At 43.7% G+C, this 22113-nt stretch overlaps 1 protein-coding gene and 1 pseudogene across 1 annotated transcript in view; both read left to right on the top strand.

Moving 5' to 3' along the window:
* The first annotated feature begins 12884 nt into the window (after positions 1-12884).
* LOC129861460 (uncharacterized) lies at positions 12885-14505 on the top strand (annotated as a pseudogene).
* The window catches only part of LOC129861461 (interleukin-17 receptor E-like), a gene marked incomplete at its 5' end in the record, with an annotated part of 14092 nt that continues 6400 nt past the window's right edge, over positions 14422-22113 (top strand). The window contains 5 exons of the mRNA XM_055932831.1: positions 14422-14607; positions 16598-16666; positions 16835-16901; positions 21095-21282; positions 21362-21409. Of these exons, the coding sequence (XP_055788806.1) occupies positions 14422-14607; positions 16598-16666; positions 16835-16901; positions 21095-21282; positions 21362-21409 (558 nt within the window). The remainder of the gene's footprint in view (positions 14608-16597; positions 16667-16834; positions 16902-21094; positions 21283-21361; positions 21410-22113) is intronic.

A 22113-nucleotide genomic window follows, 5' to 3' on the forward strand; every position in this document is an offset into this window, starting at 1 on the left:
GTCATGACTTTAGAAGCTTCTGATAGGCTAATCGACATAATTTGAGTCAATTGGAGGTGTATCTGTGGATGTATTTCAAGGCCTACCTTCAAACTCAGTGCCTCTTTGCTTGACATCATGGGAAAATCAAAAGAAATCAGCCGACATCAGAAAAACATTTTTAGACCTTCACAAGTCTGGTTCATCCTTGGGATTCATTTCCAAACGCCTGAAGGTACCACGTTCATCTGTACAAACAATAGTACGCAAGTATAAACACCATGGGACCACGCAGCCGTCATACCGCTCAGGAAGGAGACGCGATCTGTCTCCTAGAGATTAACGAACTTTGGTGCGAAAAGTGCAAATCAATCCCAGAACAACAGCAAAGGACCTTGTGAAAATGTTGGAGGAAAGAGGTACAAAAGTATCGATATCCACTGTAAAACAAGTCCTATATTGACATAACCTGAAAGGCGCTCAGCAAGGAAGAAGCCCCTGCTCTAAAACATCACAACAAAAGCCAGACTACAGTTTGCAACTGCACATGGGGACAAAGTTCGTACTTTTTGGAGAAATGTCCTCTGGTCTGATGAAACAAAAATATAACTGTTTGGCCATAATGTTTGGAGGAATGTTTGGAGGAAAAAGGGGGAGGCTTGCAAGCCGAAGAACACCATCCTAACCGTGAAGCACGGGAGGTGGCAGTCATGTTGTGGGGGTGCTTTGCTGCAGGAGGGACTAGTGCACTTCACAAAATAGATGGCATCATGAGGTGGGAAAATCATTTGGATATCTTGAAGCAACATCTCAAGACATCAGTAAGGAAGTCACAGCTTGGTCGCAAATGGGTCTTCCAAATGGACAATGATCCCAAGCATACTTCTAAAGTTGTGGCAAAATGGCTTAACGACAACAAAGTCAAGGTATTGGAGTGGCCATCACAAAACCCTGACCTCAAACCTATAGAAAATGTGTGGGCAGAACTGAAAAAGTGTGTGTGAGCAAGGAGGCCTACAAACCTGACTCAGTTACACCAGCTCTGTCAGGAGGAATGGGCCAAAATTCACCTAACATATTGTGGAAAGGATGTGAAACCCTAAACGTTTGACCCAAGTTAAACTATTTAAAGGGATTTCACGACTGGGCATACCCACCTGGGAGCCAGGTCGTTTTCCCCCACAAAAAGGCCTAATTACAGACAGAAATACTCCTCAGTTTCATCAGCCATCCACATGGTTGCAGGTGGCTTAAGGTAGAGAAATGAACATTCAATTCTCTGGCAACAGCTCTGGTGGACATTCCTGCAGTCAGCATTCCAACTGCACGCTCCCTCAAAACTTGAGACATCTTTGGCATTGTGTTGTGTGACAAAACTGCACATTTTAGAGAGGCCTTTTATTGTCCCCAGCACAAGGTGCGCCTGTGAAATGATCATGCTGTTTAATTAGCTTCTTGATATGCCACACCTGTCAGGTGAATGGATTATCTTGGCAAAGGAGAAATGCTCACTAACAAGGACGTAAACAAATGTGTGCACAACATTTGAGAGAAATAAGCTTTTTGTATGTAATGAACATTTCTAGGATCTTTTATTTCAGCTCATGAAACATGGGACCAATGCTACATGTTGCGTTTAGTTCAGTATATTTAACAGAAAATAAAAATGGATGGATGAGATGGGTGCAGATTGGGTCTTCATGTCAGTGGTGGTCCCTCGCAGTCCAGACCCAACGTGGTGGTAGTGTCGGACTGTGATCCACTCCAAACTGTAAATGCATAAATCATTAATAATTTCACACAATCATACCACAAGGTAGCTACTCTACCGTCTTCATTCATGATGAGAAAACTATCTGGAACAAGCTAGCTAGCTAGCTAAGTTAGTTAGCTAGCTAGCTTATACGAACCAGTAATACAAAATACACCTAAACTTTTTAAAACGTTAGCTGTCACCTTGAGGCTTGATAGGGGGTAAAAATGTTTTGCCTGAAAGTAAGGCAATTTTGTTGTTAGCTGGCTAGGCTACCAGTTAGCTTTTGCCCCCTATCAAGCCTCGCTAGTTAGCCCTACTGGCTGCTGGCCAAATTAGCAAATTATTTTGATTGTAGTTATTAAGATAAATAAAACATCTCAAATTAGCTACTCAGTTTTGCATTAACTTATTTGAGGTATTTTCTGAACAGCTTCTCACTTCTTTGTTTCTCCAGTTGGGAGTTCAACACACTCATTTGTGGTGCCCAAATAAAAAAATGACAGTTGGAACTCCACAGAAGAAAAGAGTGATTATTGTTGCTAGGCTACCAGTTACAGTGCTGGCCAAATTAGCTAACTTTCTTGTTTCTAGTTATTAAGATATATAAAACATCTCAAATTAGCTATTCAGTTTTGCATTAACTTATTTTAGGTATTTTCTGAACAGCTTCTCACTTTGTTTCTCCAGTTGAAATGGACCCTTTTTTCCCAGTGCATGCCTAACATACAGTACACTCCCCCTGACCTCTTTCATTGTGTGTCTCTCTCTCTGTCTGCCTATCACTCACACACTGACGCACTGAGAGATGACAGGACGTCTAAACTAGGCCATTGGAGCAGGTACAACTGGTTAGCATTTCCTGTTAAAACTAGGCATTCCTTCGCTCTAGGCCCGCTATATCGTGTCAGATATACAGTCTTTCAAAACACAGTCTTACAGGGACATTCAGATTATCTTTTCGATAAGTAGGGATGGACTTGTAGCCACATGCAATGTATCACAGTAGAAATCACCAAGACTTGTCCCCCCATGCCCTGCATATTGTTTCTTATCAGCATGTGTGGGCATATGTGTGTCATATTTTCTTTACAGGTTAAAGATCCCCCAGCCACCCAGATCACCCACTCAACTTCACAGGTTAAAGATCCCCCAACCACCCAGATCACCCACTCAACTCAACTTCACAGGTTAAAGATCCCTCAACCACCCAGATCACCCACTCAACTCAACTTCACAGGTTAAAGATCCCCAGCCACCCAGATCACCCACTCAACTCACTTCACAGGTTAAAGATCCCCAGCCACCCAGATCACCCACTCAACTCAACTTCACAGGTTAAATATCCACAGCCACCCAGATCACCCACTCAACTTAACTTCCCTTAGTATTTCCATTCAGGCTAAAGACTCACAGATAACTAGACAGCCCACTTCTCTGAAGATCTCTGTTTTCTGCCCTAAACCCCCCACTCCTGTTTACAGTCATATAGAGAATGAGTGGGAGCTGGAAGAACTGATAGATACCACCCAGTAGTTTGGTGAAAGGACACATGACATGAGAGATAAGCTCAGGATGTCGACACTGTTGTTTTTCTTCATGACAGTTCATGAGGTCTTTGATCTCTCCATGCAAACATACACCCTGCTACCATTTCCACAACAGTTCTGTGTGTGTGCGTGTGTGTGTGTGTGTGTGTGTGTGTGTGTGTGTGTGTGTGTGTGTGTGTGTGTGTGTGTGTGTGTGTGTGTGTGTGTGTGTGTGTGTGTGTGTGTGTGTGTGTGGAAACATTAGAACGTAAGCCTGTGTTGTAATGTTCTCTCACAGCAGTAATAGCCTATCCTGAAGTGAAACTCAAAGGGTTGGGTGTCTGAAAACACTCAACAGTGTTTGTCTACTAGCTGTTGGAACTAGGGTATGACGCTACAAGCTGGGCACACCTATAATTGGGGAGTTTCTCCCATTCTTCTCTGCAGATCCTCTTAAACTCTGTCAGGTTGGATGGGGAGCGTCGCTGCACAGTTATTCTCAGGTCTCTCCAGAGATGTTAGATCTGGTTCAAGTCCAGGCTCTGGCTGGGTCACTCAAGGACATTCAGAGACTTGTCCTGAAGCCACACCTGCGTTGTCTTGGCTGTGTGCTTAGGGTCGTTGTCTTTTTGGAAGGTGAACCTTCGCCCAAGTCTGAGGTCCTGAGTGCTCTGGAGCAGGTTTTCCTCAAGGATCTCTCTGTACTTTGCTCCGTTCATCTTTCCTTCTATGCTGACTAGTCTCCCAGTCCCTGTCGCTGAAAAACATCCCCACAGCATGATGCTACCAGCACCATGCTTCACTGTAACAGTGGTGTCAGGTTTCCTCCAGATGTGCCCCTTGATATTCAGGCCAAAGAGTTCAATCTTAGTTTCACCCGACCAGAGAATCTTGTTTCTCATGGTCTGAGAGTTCTTTAGGTGCTTCTTGCCAAACTCCAAGTGGTGTGTCATGTGCTGTCACATATGCTCCCTCTCTGGCTTCTAGGTCACCACGCTGCTCGTTATGGTGCACACCTGTCACCAGTGTTACACGTTTAATGACACTCACCTGGACTCCATCACCTCTTTGATTACCTGCCCTATTTATGTCACTCCCTTTGGTTCCTTCCCCAGGCGTCATTGTTTCTGTTTCATGTCTGTGCGTTGTTTGTGTTTTCTTGTTTAATATTATGTTACGTTTACTTATGAAAACACTCACTCCCTGAACTTGCTTCCTGACTCTCAGCGCACATCATTACAGTGCCTTTTACTGAGGAGTGGCTTCCATCTGGCCACTCTACTATAAAGACCTGATTGGTGGAGTGCTGCAGAGATGGTTGTCCTTCTGGAGGTTTCTCCCATCTCCACAGAGGAACTCTGGAGCTCTTTCAGAGTGACCATCAGGGTCTTGGTCACCTCCCTGAACAAGGCCCTTCTCCCCCGATTGCTCAGTTTGGCTGGGCGGCCAGCTCTAGATCTGTGCCTCAACACAATCCTGTCTCTAAGTTCTACGGATAATTCCTTCGACCTTGTGGCTTGGTTTTGCTCTGACATGCACTGTCAACTGTGGAACCTTATATAGACAAGTGTGTACCTTTCCAAATCATTTCCAATCAATTGAATTTACCACAGGTATACTCCAATGAAGTTGTACAAACATCTCAAGGATGATCAATGGAAACAGGATGCACCTGAGCTCAGTTTTGAATCTCATAGGGAAGGGTCTGAATACTTTTATAAATAAGGTATTTCCGTTTTTTATTTTTAATAGATTTTCAAACATTTCTAAACCTGTTTTCGCTTTGTCATTATGGGGTATTATGTGTAGATTGATGAGGAAAACAATTCATTTAATCCATTTTAGAATAAGGCTGTAACGTAACAAAATGTGGAAAAAGGGAAGGGGTCTGAACACTTTCTGAATGCAGTGTATTGTGACAATCAGCACCACTATGAAACCTTTGTCCCAGTTAGAGACCCTGTTTGCCATCAACTACAGTTAACAATTAACACGTTATAGCGTGTGTTTGAGAGAGATAGAATTGAAAAAAATCGGACTATTTCTGTACAAAAACTAATAGACAGAAACCCACACATCATATATTGTTAGAAGACCTATAGATGGGTTCGTTAGCTGACTTCATGAAGACAATGTGTGCACTTCCAGGGGCAGAAGTCAGCGTGTTGTTGTGATTCTGGATGGCCAGATTGCTAGCAATAATGACAAGAAACTGCCATCTGGGGAATCGTAAGTGGCTCAATTCCGCTCGTTTCATATTAATACCAAATCTTGTTTTGAGGTGTTTTAACTGGCTAAAATTGGCTAGCTAGCTAACCAATAACTGTAATGATGTATTTGAGAGACAATAAGTCTTCATTGTGCAAATGTATTTATGTTTTCAATAAACATTGGAGACGAAATATAGCTTACATATTGTCAACAATCTATGCCAACCCTGTCTGTGTTGGCCCATAGTTGTGCATGACTCAGTTTTGTTGCTAAACAAGCAACAGTCTATATACCATTATAAACTGGGTGGTTCGAGCCCTGAATGCTGATTGGCTGACAACCATGGTATATCAGACTGTATACCATGGGTATGACAAAATATATATTTTTACTGCTCTAATTACATTGGTAACCCGTTTATAATAGCAATAAGGGACTTCGAGTGTTTGTGGTATATGGCCAATATACCACGGCTAAGAGCTGTATCCAGGCACTCTGCATTGAAGCAAGATGGCACCGACAGACATGGCAGCTCTGCTTCTAGCTCCTAAGCAACTTTACAGTATTTTGTTTCTTTTGTGTGTTATTTCTTACATTATTAGGATAGTTTTTTTGTATTACATACAAAGAACCAAGGGCTCTCTATGGTCAGGGCGTGACATGTTCACCCGACCTAGAATACCTCACAATCAAATGCGACCGTATTACCTCCCAAGATAATTATCTTTGGTTATAGTCACAGCCGTGTATATTTCCCCTCAAGCCGATACCACGACAGCCCTCAAAGAACTACACTGGACTTTATGTAAACTGGAAACCACATATCCTGAGGCCGCATTTAATGTAGATGGGGATTTTAACAAAGGAAATTTGAGGAAAATGATACAGAAGTTCTGTCAACACATGGACTGTAGTACTCGCTTAGGAAAAAACACTAGACCACTGCTATTTGCCTTTTCAAGATGCATACAAGGCCCTCCCCTGCTCTCCCTTCGACAAATCAGATCACGATTCAATTCTGCTCCTCCCTTCCTACAGGCAGAAACTCAAACAGGAAGTACCCATGCTAAGGTCTATTCAATGCTGGTTTGACCAATCGGAATCCATGCTTCAAGATTGTTTTGATCACGTGGACTGGGATATGTTCTGGGTGGCCTCTGAGAATAACATTGACGTTTACACGGACACGGTGACTGAGTTCATCAGGAAATGTATAGGGGATGTTGTTCCCACAGTGACTATTAAAACCTACCCAAACCAAAAACACTGCCCTATCCCATCTGGACAAGAGGCATACCTATGTCAGAATGTTGTTCATTGACTATAGCTCAGCCTTCAAAACCATAGTACCCTCCAGGCTCATCATTAAGCTTGGGGCCCTGGATCTGAACCCCGCCCTGTGCAACTGGGTCCTGGACTTCCTGACGGGCCGACCCCAGGTGGTGAAGGTAGGAAACAATAACTCCACTTCGCTGATCCTCAGCACAGGGGCCCCACAAGTGTGCGTGCTCAGCCCCTCCTGTACTCCCTGTTCACCCATGACTGCGTGGCCAGGCACACCTCCAAATCAATCATCAAGTTTGCAGATGACACAAGAGTAGTAGGCCTGATTACCAACAATGACGAGACAGCCTACATGGAGGATTTGAGGGCCCTGGGGCAGTGGTGCTAGGAGAATAACCTCTCCCTCAATGTCAACAAAACAAAGGAGCTGATTTGGGACTAAAGGAAACAGCAGAGGGAGCAAGCACCTAGGTGGAAAGCTTCAAGTTCCTCAGCGTACACATCACTGACAATCTGAAATGGTTCACCCACACAGACAGTGTGGTGAAGAAGGCGCAACAGCACCTCTTCAACCCCAGGAGGCTGAAGAAATTTGTCTTGGCACCTAAGACCCTCACAAACTTTTACAGATGCACAATTGAGAGCATCCTGTCGAGCTGTATCACTGCCTGGTATGGCAACTGCACTGCCCGCAACCGCAGGGCTCTCCAGAGGGTGGTGCAATCGTCTGTCCAATGCATCACCGGGGGCACATTGCCTGCCCTCCAGGACACCTACAGCACCCGATGTCACAGGAAGGCCAAAAACATAATGAAGGACATAAACCACCCGAGCCACGGCCTGTTCACCCTGCGATCATCCAGAAGGCGAGGACAGTACAGGAGCATCAAAGCTGGGACCGAGAGACTGAAAAACAGCTTCTATCTCAAGGCCATCAAACTGTTAAATAGCCATCACTAGCCGGCTATCACCCGGTTACTCAACCCTGCACCTTAGAGGCTGCTGCCCTATATACATAGACATGAAATCACTGACCACTTTAATAATGGAACACTATTCACTTTAATGTTTACATACTGCTTTACTCACCTCATATGTATATACTGTATTATATTCTATTCTATTCTACTGTATTTTAGTCAATGACACTCCGACATTGCTTGTCCTAATATTTGTTATATATTTCTTAATTCCATTTTTTTACTTTTAGATTTTTGTATTGTTGTCAATTGTTAGATATTACTGCACTGTTGGAGCTAGGAACACAACCATTTCGCTACACCCGCAATAACATCTGCTAAATATGTGTATGTGACCAATAAAATTTGATTTGATATTGGTCATATACCACACCTCCTCGTGCCTTATTGCTTAATTGGAAAACAACACATGAGCCTAACCAGAGGCTGCTGCAGGCATGGGGTGAATATTAACCTGAAGTTTTTTCAAATAATTTTCTATAAACAGCATACATCTGAAACTATTTTCAAATACTTCTTTCCAAACATTGTCAAATACCATAACCAAACAGACCAGGTTCAAATGCATGAGAGTATTTAAATATTTGTATTTCCACGTACTTCAAATAAAATAAAAAATATTTAAATATTTAGGGTGCGTTGGTAAATTCACTCTGGCCATCTATTCCGATTTACAGTGAAATGCTTACTTACAGGCTATAGTGCAAAAAAAGTGTAAGGTGAACAATAGGTAAGTAAAGAAATAAAACAACAGTAAAAAGAGGCTATAAACAGTAGCGAGGCTATTTCTTTTTTTTTTACCTTTATTTAACTAGGCAAGTCAGTTGAGAACAAATTCTTATTTTCAATGACGGCCTAGGAACAGTGGGTTAACTTCTACTTCCTCCCAATCCCGGATCCGGGAGCACCCCCATCAGTAAAAAAGCTGACTAGCATAGCCTAGCATAGCGTCACAAGTAAATACTAGCATCTAAATATCATTAAATCACAAGTCCAAGACACCAGATGAAAGATACACATCTTGTGAATCCAGCCATCATTTCTGATTTTTAAAATGTTTTACAGGGAAGACACAATATGTAAATCTATTAGCTAACCACGTTAGCAAAAGACACAACTTTTTTTTACTCCACCATTTCTTTCCTGCATAGGTAGCTATCACAAATTCGACCAAATAAAGATATAAATAGCCACTAACCAAGAAACACTTTCATGATGTGTGTCAGATGACAGTCTGATAACATATGCTATACGATAAATATGTTTTGTTAGAAAAATGTGCATATTTCAGGTAGAAATCATAGTTTACCATTGCAGCCACCATCACAACTCTCACCAAAGCAACTAGAATAACTACAGAGACCATTGTGTATTACCTAAATACTCATCATAAAACATTTCTTAAAAATACACAGCGTACAGCAAATGAAAGACAAACATCTTGTGAATCCAGCCAATATTTCAGATTTTCTAAGTGTTTTACAGCGAAAACACAATATAGCATTATATTAGCTTACCACAATAGCCAGAAACACAAGCCGTTTACCAGCAGCAAAGGTTAGCGATCGTAACATACAGGCAAAAGATATATAATTTTTGACTAACCTTCATAAACTTCTTCAGATGACAGTCCTGTAACATCATATTACACAATGCATATAGGGTTTGTTCGAAAATGTGCATATTTAGCGGCACAAATTGTGGTTATACAATGTGATTAGTGGCCAAACTTCAAGCAATCTGTCCGGCACCATCTTGGAGAGGCACCTATTCTAATCGATAACTAATCATAAACTTGACTAAAAAAGACAGGTTGGACAGCAAATGAAAGATACATTAGTTCTTAATGCAACCGCTGTGTTAGATTTTTAAAATTAACGTTACTACGCATACAGCGTGCGCTAAAGCGAGACCGCACTGAAATTCATGGCGGAATTATTGTTTAACATTTGTCAACATAAATACGAATTAACAGCATAAAGACTTCTTACTATTTGCTGAGCTTCCATCAGAATCTTGGGCAAGGTGTCCTTTCTCCAGAACAATCGTCTTTTGGTTGAAAGATGTCCTCTTCTCCTGTAGAAATAGCAGCTAACGCTAGCCATGCACCGGAGAGGTGTCCAACTCGCGATAGCGCGTGACAAAGAAACGCCAGAAAATCGCAATAAACTGATATAAACTGCTATAAGTCGGTTTAAATTAACTACCTTATGAAGTTTTTAAGACAAAAATCTAATTAAATCAGAGCCGGAGATATAGAACTGCTAAAACGAAAGCTTTTCAGGACGCCATTGTGATGTCCCCTCCTGCGTCAGGCCCCCCGTTGAAAAGGTTGGACCTTCCGTTCCATGAGGTTTTATAGTGCCCCAGATGGTGCAATCCACTCCATTCAAATTCTCACCGCTTACTGACATCTAGAGGAAGGCGTATGCAGTGCATGTAGCCCCATAGCTTACATGGGAATTTATAAACTGACCCTAGAACAGGGACCTCGATTTCATAAATCTCTCTTCCTGACAGGAAGTGTGCTGCAGAATGAGTTCTGTTTCACTCCGAGAAATAATTCAAACGGTTTTAGAAACTAGAGAGTGTTTTCTATTCAATAGTAATAATAATATGCATATTGTAGGAGCGAGAATTGAGTAAGAGGCAGTTTAATTTGGGAACGAATTTTTACAAAGTCGAAATGGCGCCCCCCTATTGACAAAAGGTTTAACTGCCTTGTTCAGGGGCAGAACAACAGATTTTTACCTTGTCAGCTCGGGGATTCGATCTTGCAACCTTCCGGTTCCTAGTCTAACGCTCTAACCAGTAGGCTACCTATAAAAGTAGCGAGGCTACATACAGACACCGGTTAGTCAGGCTGATTGAGGTAGTATGTATATGTAAATATGGTTAAAGTGACTATGCATATATGATGAACAGAGAGTAGCAGTAGCGTAAAAGAGGGGTTGGCGGGTGGTGGGTGGCGGGACACAATGCAGATAGCCTGGTTAGCTATTGTGCGGGAGCACTGGTTGGTCAGCCCAATTGAGGTAGTATGTACATGTAAATGTGGTTAAAGTGGCTATGCATATATGATAAACAGAGAGTAGCAGCAGCGTATTGGGGGGTTGAGGGGGGGGCACACAATGCAAATAGTCCAGGTAGCCATTTGATTACCTGTTCGGGAGTCTTATGGCTTGGGGGTAAAAACTGTTGAGAAGCCTTTTTGTCCTAGACTTGGCACTCCGGTACCGCCTGCCTTGCGGTAGTAGAGAGAACAGTCTATGACTGGGGTGGCTGGGGTCTTTGACAATTTTTAGGGCCTTCTTCTGACACCTCCTGGTGTAGAGATTCTGGATGGCAGGCAGCTTAGCCCCAGTGATGTACTGGGCCGTACGCACTACCCTCTGTAGTGCCTTGCGGTCAGAGGCCGAGCAATTGCCGTACCAGGCAGTGATGCAACCAGTCAGGATGCTCTCGATGTTGCAGCTGTAGAACCTTTTGAGGATCTCAGGACCCATGCCAAATCTTTTTAGTTTCCTGAGGGGGAATAGGCTTTGTTGTGCCCTCTCAACCTGCTCCACTACAGCCCCGTCGATGAGAATGGGGGCGTGCTCGGTCCTCCTTTTCCTGTCGTCCACAATCATCGCCTTAGTCTTGGTTACGTTGAGGGATAGGTTGTTATTCTGGCACCACCCGGCCAGGTCTCTGACCTTCCCCCTATAGGCTGTCTCATCGTTGTCGGTGATCAGGCCTACCACTGTTGTGTCATCTGCAAACTTAGTGATGGTGTTGGAGTCGTGCCTGGCCATGCAATCGTGGGGGAACAGGGAGTACAGGAGGGGACTGAGCACACACCCCTGTGGAGCTCCAGTGTTGAGGATCAGCGTGGCAGATGTGTTGCTACCTACCCTCACCACCTGGGGGCGGCCTGTCAGGAAGTCCAGGATCCAGTTGCAGATGGAGGTGTTTAGTCCCAGGATCCTTAGCTTAGTGATGAGCTTTGAGGGCACTATGGGGTTGAACGCTAAGCTGTAGTCAATGAGCTGTAGTCAATGAATAACTTTCTCACATAAGTGTTCCTTTTGTCCAGGTGGGAAAGGGCAGTGTGGAGTGCAATCCATCATCTGTGGATCTGTTTGGACGGTATACAAATTAGAGTTGGTCTAGGGTTTCTGGGATAATGGTGTTGATGTGATGTGTGCAAGAGTGCAGAATAACTGAAGAATTTACAACCGTGCAACACTCTCGTTGGATATGACCTAGTGTCAGTAAATGTAGGCAAAAAAGAACGTAATTAAATTGTTGCCAGCAGCACACTTACAGTCACCAACGTTCTAGAGAACATGAAAACAGCTTAACCAGCTCTGATAGAGCGAGTAAAATGGTCAGAGTGAGGTGGTCTCTCATTTGTTTCTGGAAGTAGCTAGCAAGCTAGCCAACTTTGGTCAGTTATCTTGGGTGCTTGATTGCCAGTTGTGAGGTCAGAACGCTCGGATCAACCGTAATCCTCGGCCAGAGCGTTCAGTGTGCGCTCTGAATTCCCTGAGAGCCGAAATGCTCTGAATTTACCAACGGACAATCTGACAACACTCTGAAATTACTAACGCCTAGAGCGCACTGAGCACACTCTGGCACTCCTGAGTGAATTTACGAACACACCCTTACTTCCAAATGTCTTAGAAAGTTACTGAATTACCCTAAATATAATTTGAACCAAGGTCTGTTTCACAAGGGGGACTGCAATGTTTGCCAATACACGTTTCCTTCTCGATGTCACGTTAAAAAATTACTATTTCTTAGCATATCATGACTGTTATTTCCTCATTGTTCGTAAAAATAAATATCAAACGAGTACACACTGCCTGAGGCAGCTGGAAAGGTGGAGCTGTACTAAACTACCCACTCACTCACTCAATACACAACTTAATACGCATGGAACAATTCTTAATGAGTCATTTTTTTTTACCGTTCTTATCATGTAGGCTACGTTTCCGTTTTCTTGGATTTCATTTCGTTGATTTTAATATGGAAGTAAGGCTAAACTATCGTTCTGCTGTTTTTTTGCGCATTTGCGTTTTTTTGTCCCTAGGGCCAAAGTTGTTCAAGCAACATTGGATAAGCCATGACTTTTTACATGTGCCTCTGTTGTGAGTAGGCTAGTGGTCATCCGTCATTATGATGAGACGCGGGAATGGACCTGCACTTGCTGTGCTCCTGCTCCTGTTGTGCCTGCTGCGGCTCCTGTGCGCCTCTGAGGAGAAAACACACGCCAGACTAAATGTCACCGAGGTAAGGGACTAATTCATACCGTCCTTGGGGCCCACCACCATGGACATAATGTAACTAATATGCAAAAGACACATTATACTCAGACTGTACGTAATGGAAATAATGTATTGGAACTTGATTAGCCTATGTGAACCTGTCCTGCATCAAGATTCACTTCACTAACCCAGTCTTTTTTTCTTCCTCCTTTTCTTTCTCTATTTCTCCACAATAGATTCAATACCAAATTGGTAAGTGTTACTTCAGTCCATGATCCCTATGGGATAACTCATTTTGTACACAATGTGAAGAGGAACCATTTCTTTGGCATTTTCAGACTTCACTTGCATACTTATTTTACTGCATATATTGTTTTGAGTGTCCATATGTTCTGTGTTTCTGTAGGTTCCAACTGGAACCCTGAGAGTCTTCCTCAGCTGAGTCTGTCCACTCTCGGGTTCTCTCCATCACAAGGCTCCTGTTTTGCCTGTGTCCATGTACGTGTCAGAATGAAAGCGGCAGGTAAGACTGTTTCCCATCCACAACCAATCTCTGTCTCTCCGCACCATCCTCATCCCCTTTAGAACTTTCCTCCATCCTTCCTCCTTTTATCTAAAGTCTCAGTCTCCCTTTCTCTGGCCTTGTGTTTGTTTCAGTCTATATCTTTCTTCCTTAACCTGACGTCCTCTCTTTCTCTCGTTCTACCTTTACTGCCATAATTCTTTCATCTGTCCTCTGTGTTCTTCTAGACTTCACTGGGACACTGACCATTGAATACCTGGAGCTGTCAACTAAAACTCACAGAACCATCTCGATAAAAAATGGAGTCAATAATGACACTTTACAGGTAACATTTCTTGAAATGGAACCCCTCTCCCTTTTAGTATTCTTCAGGAAGAGTTAAAAAGGATAAGATAGATGGATAAAATAAAATAAACTTTATTAATTTTTATTTTAAGTGGAGTGACCTGTTTCGATCCATCATAGTGGAAAAGACCAACATTAAGCGCTTACATCCCCATGACATTGGCCACATGATTGTGGTAAGATCTGATATTTTCATGCACGCACGCACACACGCACGCACGCACGCACGCACGCACGCACGCACGCACGCACACACACACACACACACACACACACACACACACACACAGTAGAATGATGAAAGTGTGCTTCTGATTATGTTGCTGTGTGTGTCTCTGCTGCCTTCCAGTGGGAGTTGGTGTATGACTGTTTCCCTGCTGACGCAGGGTGAGAGGTGTATGTGTCTTTGTCCTCTAAACCACAGAGACAGCACAGGTACATCGTACAGGAGGGCATCTGTCCAGGTAGTAATCTCACCTTTCACCTCCATCACTTATCCCCATCCCTCACCTGAGATGTGATGAGAATGACATCATAATACTAATCATACTATGACTCTGTCTGAGGGGATGCAGATTCAGATCCAGTACCAGAGTTTGATCTGTCTGTGGATGAGCTGGTTCGATCCCTCAATGTAACAGTAGCAACTGGAGACCACATATACCAACCGGCTCGCTCATCTGATGTATACACCAGGTTGTGCTACAGACACACAGATGCAGAATGCTCCAACCTTTCTGCTCTTTTTACTGTAAGCTCATTTGCGTGTTTGTATTGTGTGTGTGTGTGTGTGTGTGTGTGTGTGTGTGTGTGTGTGTGTGTGTGTGTGTGTGTGTGTGTGTGTGTGTGTGTGTGTGTGTGTGTGTGTGTGTGTGTGTGTGTGTGTGTGTGTGTGTGTGTGTGTGTGTGTGTGTGCTTGCACATGTGTGTCTGTGTGTATGGGTGCGTGCATGCGTGCATGTATAGAGGTGTGTTAAAAAGGTGAATGTTGTTTATAACATTCACTACATTTTAGAACAAACATTTTAGAACACCTACTCATTCATGGGATTTTCTTTATTTTTACTATTTTCTACATTGTAGAATAGTAGTGAAGACATCAAAACTATTAAATAACACATATGGAATCATGTAGTAACTAAAAAAGTGTTAAACAAATCAAAATATATTTTATATTTGAGATTCTTCAAATAGCCACCCTTTGCCTTGATGACAGCTTTGCACACTCTTGGCATTCTCTCAACCAGTTTCATGGTAGTCACCTGGAATGCATTTAAATTAATTAAGTGTGCCTTGTTAAAAGTTCATTTGAAGAATTTCTTTCCTTCTTGATGGGTTTGAGCCAATCAGTTGTGTTGTGACAAGGTAGGGGTGGTAAACGGAAGATATCCCTATTTGGTAAAAACATTTTTTTATTTTTTATTTTTTTATTTAACTAGGCAAGTCAGTTAAGAACAAATTCTTATTTACAATGGCGGCCTACACTGGCTAAACCCGGACGACGCTGGTCCAATTGTGCGCCACCCTATGGGAATCCCAATCACGGCCGGTTGTGATACAACCTGGATTCGAACCAGTGTGTCTGTAGTGACGCCTCTAGTACTGAGTTTCAGTGCCTTAGACGGCTGCGCCACTCGATATTATGGCAAGAACAACTTAAATAAGCAAAGAGAAATGACAGTCCATCATTACTTTAAGACATGAAGGTCAGTCAATATGGAACATTTCAAGAACTTTGAAAGTTTCTTCAAGTGCAGTCGCAAAAACAATCAAGCGCTATGATGAAACTATCTCTCATGAGGACCACCACAGGAAAGGAAGACCCAGAGTTACCTCTGCTGCAAAGGATAAGTTCATTAGAGCTACCAGCCTCAGAAATTGACGAGACTGTGTGAATCATGCCTTCATGGTCAAATTGATGCAAAGAAACCCCTACTAAAGGAAACCAATACTAAGAAGAGACTTACTTGGGCCAAGAAACACGAGCAATGGACATTATACTGGTGGAAATTTGTCCTTTGGTCTGGAGTCCAAATTGGAGATTTTTGTTTCCAATCACCATGTCTCTCTGAGATGCGGTGTGGATGAACAGATGATCTCTGCATGTGTATTCCCCACCTTAAAGCATGGAGGAGGAGGAGGTGTTATGGTGTGGGGGTGCTTTGCTGGTGACACTGTCTGTGATTTATTTCGAAATTCAAGGCACACTTAACCAGCATGGCTACCACAGCATTTTGCAGCGATATGCCATCCCATCTGGTTTGGGCTTAGTGGAACTATCATTTATTTTTCAATAGTACAATGACCCAACACACCTCCAGGCTGTGTAAGGGCTATTTTACCAAGAAGGAGAGTGATGGAGTGATGAGTCGGACCGCAGAGTGAAGGAAAATCAGCCAACAAGTGCTCAGCATATGTGGGAACTCCTTCAAGACTGTTGGAAAAGCTTTCCAGGTGAAGCTGGTTGAGAGAATGCCAAGAGTGTGCAAAGCTGTCATCAAGGCAAAGGGTGGCTATTTGAAGAATCTCAAATATAAAATATATTTTGATTTGTTTTAACACGTTTTTGGTTATAACGATTCCATATGTGTTATTTCATAGTTTGTTGTCTTCTTTATTATTCGACAATGTAGAAAATAGTAAAAATAAACTAAAACCTTTGAATGAGTAGGTGTTCTAAAACTTTTGACCGGTAGTGTAGGTTGATAATCTGTTAATGAATATTCTGTTGTTCTCTCCAGATTGACACCAATAAGAATCGGTCAGTGACTCTCAGTTTCCCCTACCTGCTACCCTGTGTCTGTGTACAGGTAAGAAGGTCTCACTCAGTGACATATCACAATGAGCAGAGATAACTATCAGATAATGTGCAATGGACAGTGACAGTAATGCATGGCTAAAACTACAGTATGTCTCATGTTAGTGTCCTTGCATGTCTCTCTGCCTGTCTCTCTGTCTGTCTGTACATATGCCTGCAGGTATATTACACACACCTAGACGCAAGGCGAACCACAGTTTGCCCGTTTGTGAATGGCTCATTAGATGGTGAGTATCTAATCTAAAATGGCGCTGGAGAAGAAGACAGACGTTTTACGTGCCCCCAACCGATTGTGTTTTTTTGTTAGTTTATTTGCATTGTTTGTAACTTCTTTTGTACATAATGTTGCTGCTACCGTCTCTTATGCCCGAAATAATTTCTTGACATCAGGACTGCGATTACTCATCATGGACTGGCAGAATCCTTTTTTCCATTAACGAGTCTGACGAGCCTGACGCGAACGATATACTGCTTTCCCAGGAACAGGCCCAGATCCCCGTGATTTGCATGAAGAGGTGGAGAAAAAGGGTCTGGAGGGCGGGCTGCCTTCTGTGAATTCGTTGGCGATCGAATAAACCCCCACTTCCTTCCATTCTGCTGGCAAACGTGAAATCTTTGGACACTAAAATAGATGACCTACGCCGAAGATTTAACTACCAACGTGACATTCAAAACTGTAATATCTTACGCTTCACGGAGTCGACGACGACACTATCAACATAACATACAGCTGTTTGGTTATACGCTACACCGGCGTATGGTAAGACAAGGGCGGCGGACTATGTATTTTTGTAACAGCTGGTGCATGATATCTAAGGAAGTCTCAAGCTATTGCTCGCCTGAGGTAGGGTATCTCATGATAAGCTGTACACCACACTACCTACCTAGATAGTTTTCATCTGTATTTTTCATAGATGTTTACATACCACCACAGTCAGAGGCTGGCACTAAAACAGCATTGAATGAGCTGTATTCCGCCATAAGCAAACAAGAAAACGCTCACCCAGAGGCGGTGCTCCTAGTAGCCGGGGACTTTAATGCAGGGAAACTTAAATCCGTTTTACCAAATGTATATCAGCATGTTAAATGTGCAACCAGAGGGACAAAAAATTAAAAAATAAAACTGGACCACCTTTACTCCAGACACATACAAAGCTCTCCCTCGCCCTCCATTTGGCAAATCTGCCTATAATTCTATCCTCCTGATTCCTGCTTACAAGCAAAAATTAAAGCAGGAAGCACCAGTGACTAGATCAATAAAAAAAGTGGTCAGATGAAGCAGATGCTAAGCTACAGGACTGTTTTGCTACCACAGACTGGAATATGTTCCGGGATTCCTCCGATGGTATTGAGTACACCACATCAGTCATTGGCTTCATCAATAAGTGCATCGATGATGTCGTCCCCACAGTGACCGTACGTACATACCCCAACCAGAAGCCATGGATTACAGGCAACATCCGCACTGAGCTAAAGCTGCCGCTTTCAAGGAGCGGGACTCTAACCCGGAAGCTTAAGAAATGCCGCTATGCCCTCCGACGAACCATCAAACAGGCAAAGCATCAATACAGGACTAAGATCGAATCGTACTACACCGGCTCTGACGCTCATCGGATGTGACAGGGCTGGCAAACTATTACAGACTACAAAGGGAAGCACAGCCGAGAGATGCCCAGTGATACGGGCCTACCAGACGAGCTAAACTACTTCTATGCTCGCTTCGAGGCAAATAATACTGAAGCATGCATGAGAGCCCCATCTGTTCCGGAAGACTGTGATCAAGCTCTCCGCAGCCGATGTGAGTAAGACCTTTAAACAGGTCAACATTCACAAGGCCACAGGGACAGACGGATTACCAGGACGTGTACTGCGAGCATGCACTGACCAACTGGCAAATGTCTTCTGTTATGCACGCCTCTTGGAGGGAGCGCAACACCCTGCTACACTCAACTCCCCGTGGAGTGAAAGAGATATGTGATTGTAGGTAAGGATGACAGAGGCAGAGAAAATGACCATTTACTGGGAATTTATTTTCTTAACACGGTATAGTGGGGAAAAGGGGCTGGACGGAACCGAAGCAAATAAAGTTAAAGTTAAAGAGACCCCTCTCCTACCTTACCTGCCTACCCACTACTTACCTAACCTTAACACCACCTGGAGCTCTAACCAAAATACAGGGGGTGGTCCGCCCAGGTCTTACCTAGTGTGCATAGACAGAGTACATACTACAAGTATATGTATGCCCACAGGCCTCTTGCCTAAGCACTCCCAAGGTGCCTTCACCTTCTCCCCTGGGAACAAATGAAACAGAATAATACAAACAATTTTAATAATCAAAACACAGTCCTTTTGACATAAACATGCCTCAGCAGGACTGGCTACAAAATACTTTCCAAAAACTGTCTGAGCCACAACCAACACAGGACATCAAAGAAGCTCTCTCTCCTAACAAAGGAACACTTTATCCAGCTGGAGAAGGAGCTTGTAATTGGCGACAGCTGTATCCCCTAACGAGAGGGCGGGATCAGAGTTCCAATCTGCCATGGGGCTGACCAATCAGCTGCTTGGGGGAATCCAGGAAGCCATTCCCTGAAATACACACATAAACACATACAAACCCACAACAACGCAGAAGCTGGGGAATGTAACATCTTCACTGACATTTTCAACCTCTCCCTGTCCGAGTCTGTAATACCAACATGTTTTAAGCAGACCACCATAGTGCCTGTGCCCAAGAACACTAAGGTAACCTGCCTAAATGACTACCAACCCATAGCACTCACGTCTGTAGCCATGAAGTGCTTTGAAAGGCTGGTCATGTCTCACATCAACACCATTATCCCAGAAACCCTAGACCCACTCCAATTTGCATCCCGCCCAACAGATCCACAGATGATGCAATCTCTATTGCACTCCACACTGCCCTTTCCCACCTGGACAAAAGGAACACCTATGTGAGAATGCTATTCATTGACTACAGCTCAGTGTTCAAAACCATAGTGCCATCAAAGCTCATCAATAAGCTAAGGACCCTGGGACTAAACACCTCCCTCTGCAACTGGATCCTGGACTTCCTGCCCCCCCCCCCCCCCCCCAGGTGGTGAGGGTAGGTAACAACACATCCACCACGCTGATCCTCAACACAGTGGCCCCTCAGGGGTGTGTGCTTAGTACCCTCCTGTACTCCCTGTTCACTCATGACTGCACGGCCAAGCACGACTCCAACACCATCATTAAGTTTGGCAATGACACAACTGTGTTGCCTGATCACCGACAACGTCGAGACAGACTATAGGGATGAGGTCAGAGACCTGGCCGGGTGGTGCCAGGACAACAACCTCAATGTGATCAAGACAAAGGAGATGATTGTGGACTACAGGAAAAAGAGGACCGAGCACGCCCCCATTCTCATCGACTGGGCTGCAGTGGAGCAGGTTGAGAGCTTCAAGTTCATTGATGTCCACATCACATAAACTATCATGGTCCAAGCACACCAAGACAGTCGTTAAGAGGGCACAACAAAACCTATTCCCCCTCAGGAGACTGAAAAGATTTGGCATGGATCCTCAGATCCTCAAAAGGTTCTACAGCTGCACCATCAAGAGCATCCTGACTGGTTGCATCACTGCCTGGTATGGCAACTGCTCGGCCTCCGACCGCAAGGCACTACAGAGGTTAGTGCGAATGGCCCAGTACATCACTGGGGCCAAGGTTCCTGCCATCCAGGACCTCTATACCAGGCGGTGTCAGAGGAAGGCCCTAAAAATTGTCAAAGACTCCAGCCACTCTAGTCATAGACTGTTCTCTTCGGCAAGCGGTACCGGAGCGCCACGTCTAGGTCCAAGCGGCTTCTAAACAGCTTCTACCCCCAAGCCATGAGACTATATGCATTAGCCCCCCCTCTTTTACACCGCTGCTACTCGCTGTTATCATCTGTGCATAGTCACTTTAATAACTTTATGTACATATTACCTCTATGTACATATTACCTCAACTAACCGGTGCCCCTGCACATTGACTCTGTACTGGTGCCTCCTCGCTATTGTTATTTTACTGCTGCCCTTTAATTACTTATTTCTTATTCGTATCCGTTTTTTTTAAAAACCTCGTTTTTGGTTGGGGGCTCGTAAGTAAGCATTTCACTGTAACCTGTTGTAATCGGTACATTTGACTAATACCATTTTATTTTATTTGAGTACACCTCTGATTATTCAAGTATTGTTTGTCTCTTAGACCTGTTTGAGATGCCGTAGCTGATGATTGGCTTCAGTTTCTGTGTGTGTTGTTACCTGTACATTTTCCAGTGAATCAGACCTGGGGATAGCAGGGGCTTTCTGCTGGAGCAATTATTAATATGAGTCACAGACAAACCAGCAGAGCAGCAGTCAGTAACAGTGCACTGTCTGTGTTTGACCACCAGGGGGTAGAGACGTGTGGCCCTCCAGTAAGGTGACTCTGTATGGTTCAAGCGTGGCCTGGAGTGCCCTGTGTCCTGCTGCTTACCTGAAGCCCTCTGCCTCCCTCTGCTGGCGACACCAGAGAAACACACCACAATGCACTCCCATCCTAAACTCCACACTGGAGGACATGGAGGAGAAGGGAGATCTGGTGAGTGTTGATGATGATGGTGATGATGATGAAGATGATGATGATGATGATGCTGATCTCTTTCCTCTATCCTTGACAGAAGTATAATGTTTCTGCTGTGGATAAACACCCTCAGATGTGTGTGCAGGTAAGAATGTATAAGCCAATACAATCAAATCAATGTTATTTGTCACATGCTCTGAATGCAACATGTGTAGACCTTACCGTGAAATGCTTAACCAACAGTGCAGTTGAAGAAAGAGTTAAGAAAATATTTACCAAATTAACTAAAGTAAAAAATTATTTAAAGTAACACAATAAAATAACATTAATGAGGCCATATACAGGGGGTACCGGTTTCGAGTCAATGTGCGGGGGTACAGGTTAGTCGAGGTAATTTGTACATGTAGGTAGGGGTGAAGTGACTATGCATAGATAACAAACAGCGAGTAGCAGCAGTGTAAAAAACAAATGGGGGGGTGGTCAATGTAAATAATCAGTGGCTATTTCATTAATTGTTCAGCAGTAATAAGGCTTGGGGGTAGAAGCTGTTAAGGTGACTTTTGGTCTTAGACTTGGCGCTCTGGTACTGTTTGCCATGCAGAAGCAGAGAGAACAGTCTATGATTATTAAAGTGACTATGCACAGATGTTAACAACAGCGAGTAGCAGTGGTGTAAAAGAGGGGGGGGCTAATGCAAATAGTCTCATGGCTTGGGGGTAGAAGCTGTTTAGAAGCCTCTTGGACCTACACTTGGCATTCTGGTAGCGCTCTGCAGAAGCAGAGAGGACAGTCTATGACTGTCTATTGTCTTTGACAATTTTTGGGGCCTTCCTCTGACACCGCCTGGTA

The sequence above is a fragment of the Salvelinus fontinalis genome, chromosome 8 (genome assembly GCF_029448725.1).
Source record: "Salvelinus fontinalis isolate EN_2023a chromosome 8, ASM2944872v1, whole genome shotgun sequence".
Taxonomy (NCBI): domain Eukaryota; kingdom Metazoa; phylum Chordata; class Actinopteri; order Salmoniformes; family Salmonidae; genus Salvelinus; species Salvelinus fontinalis.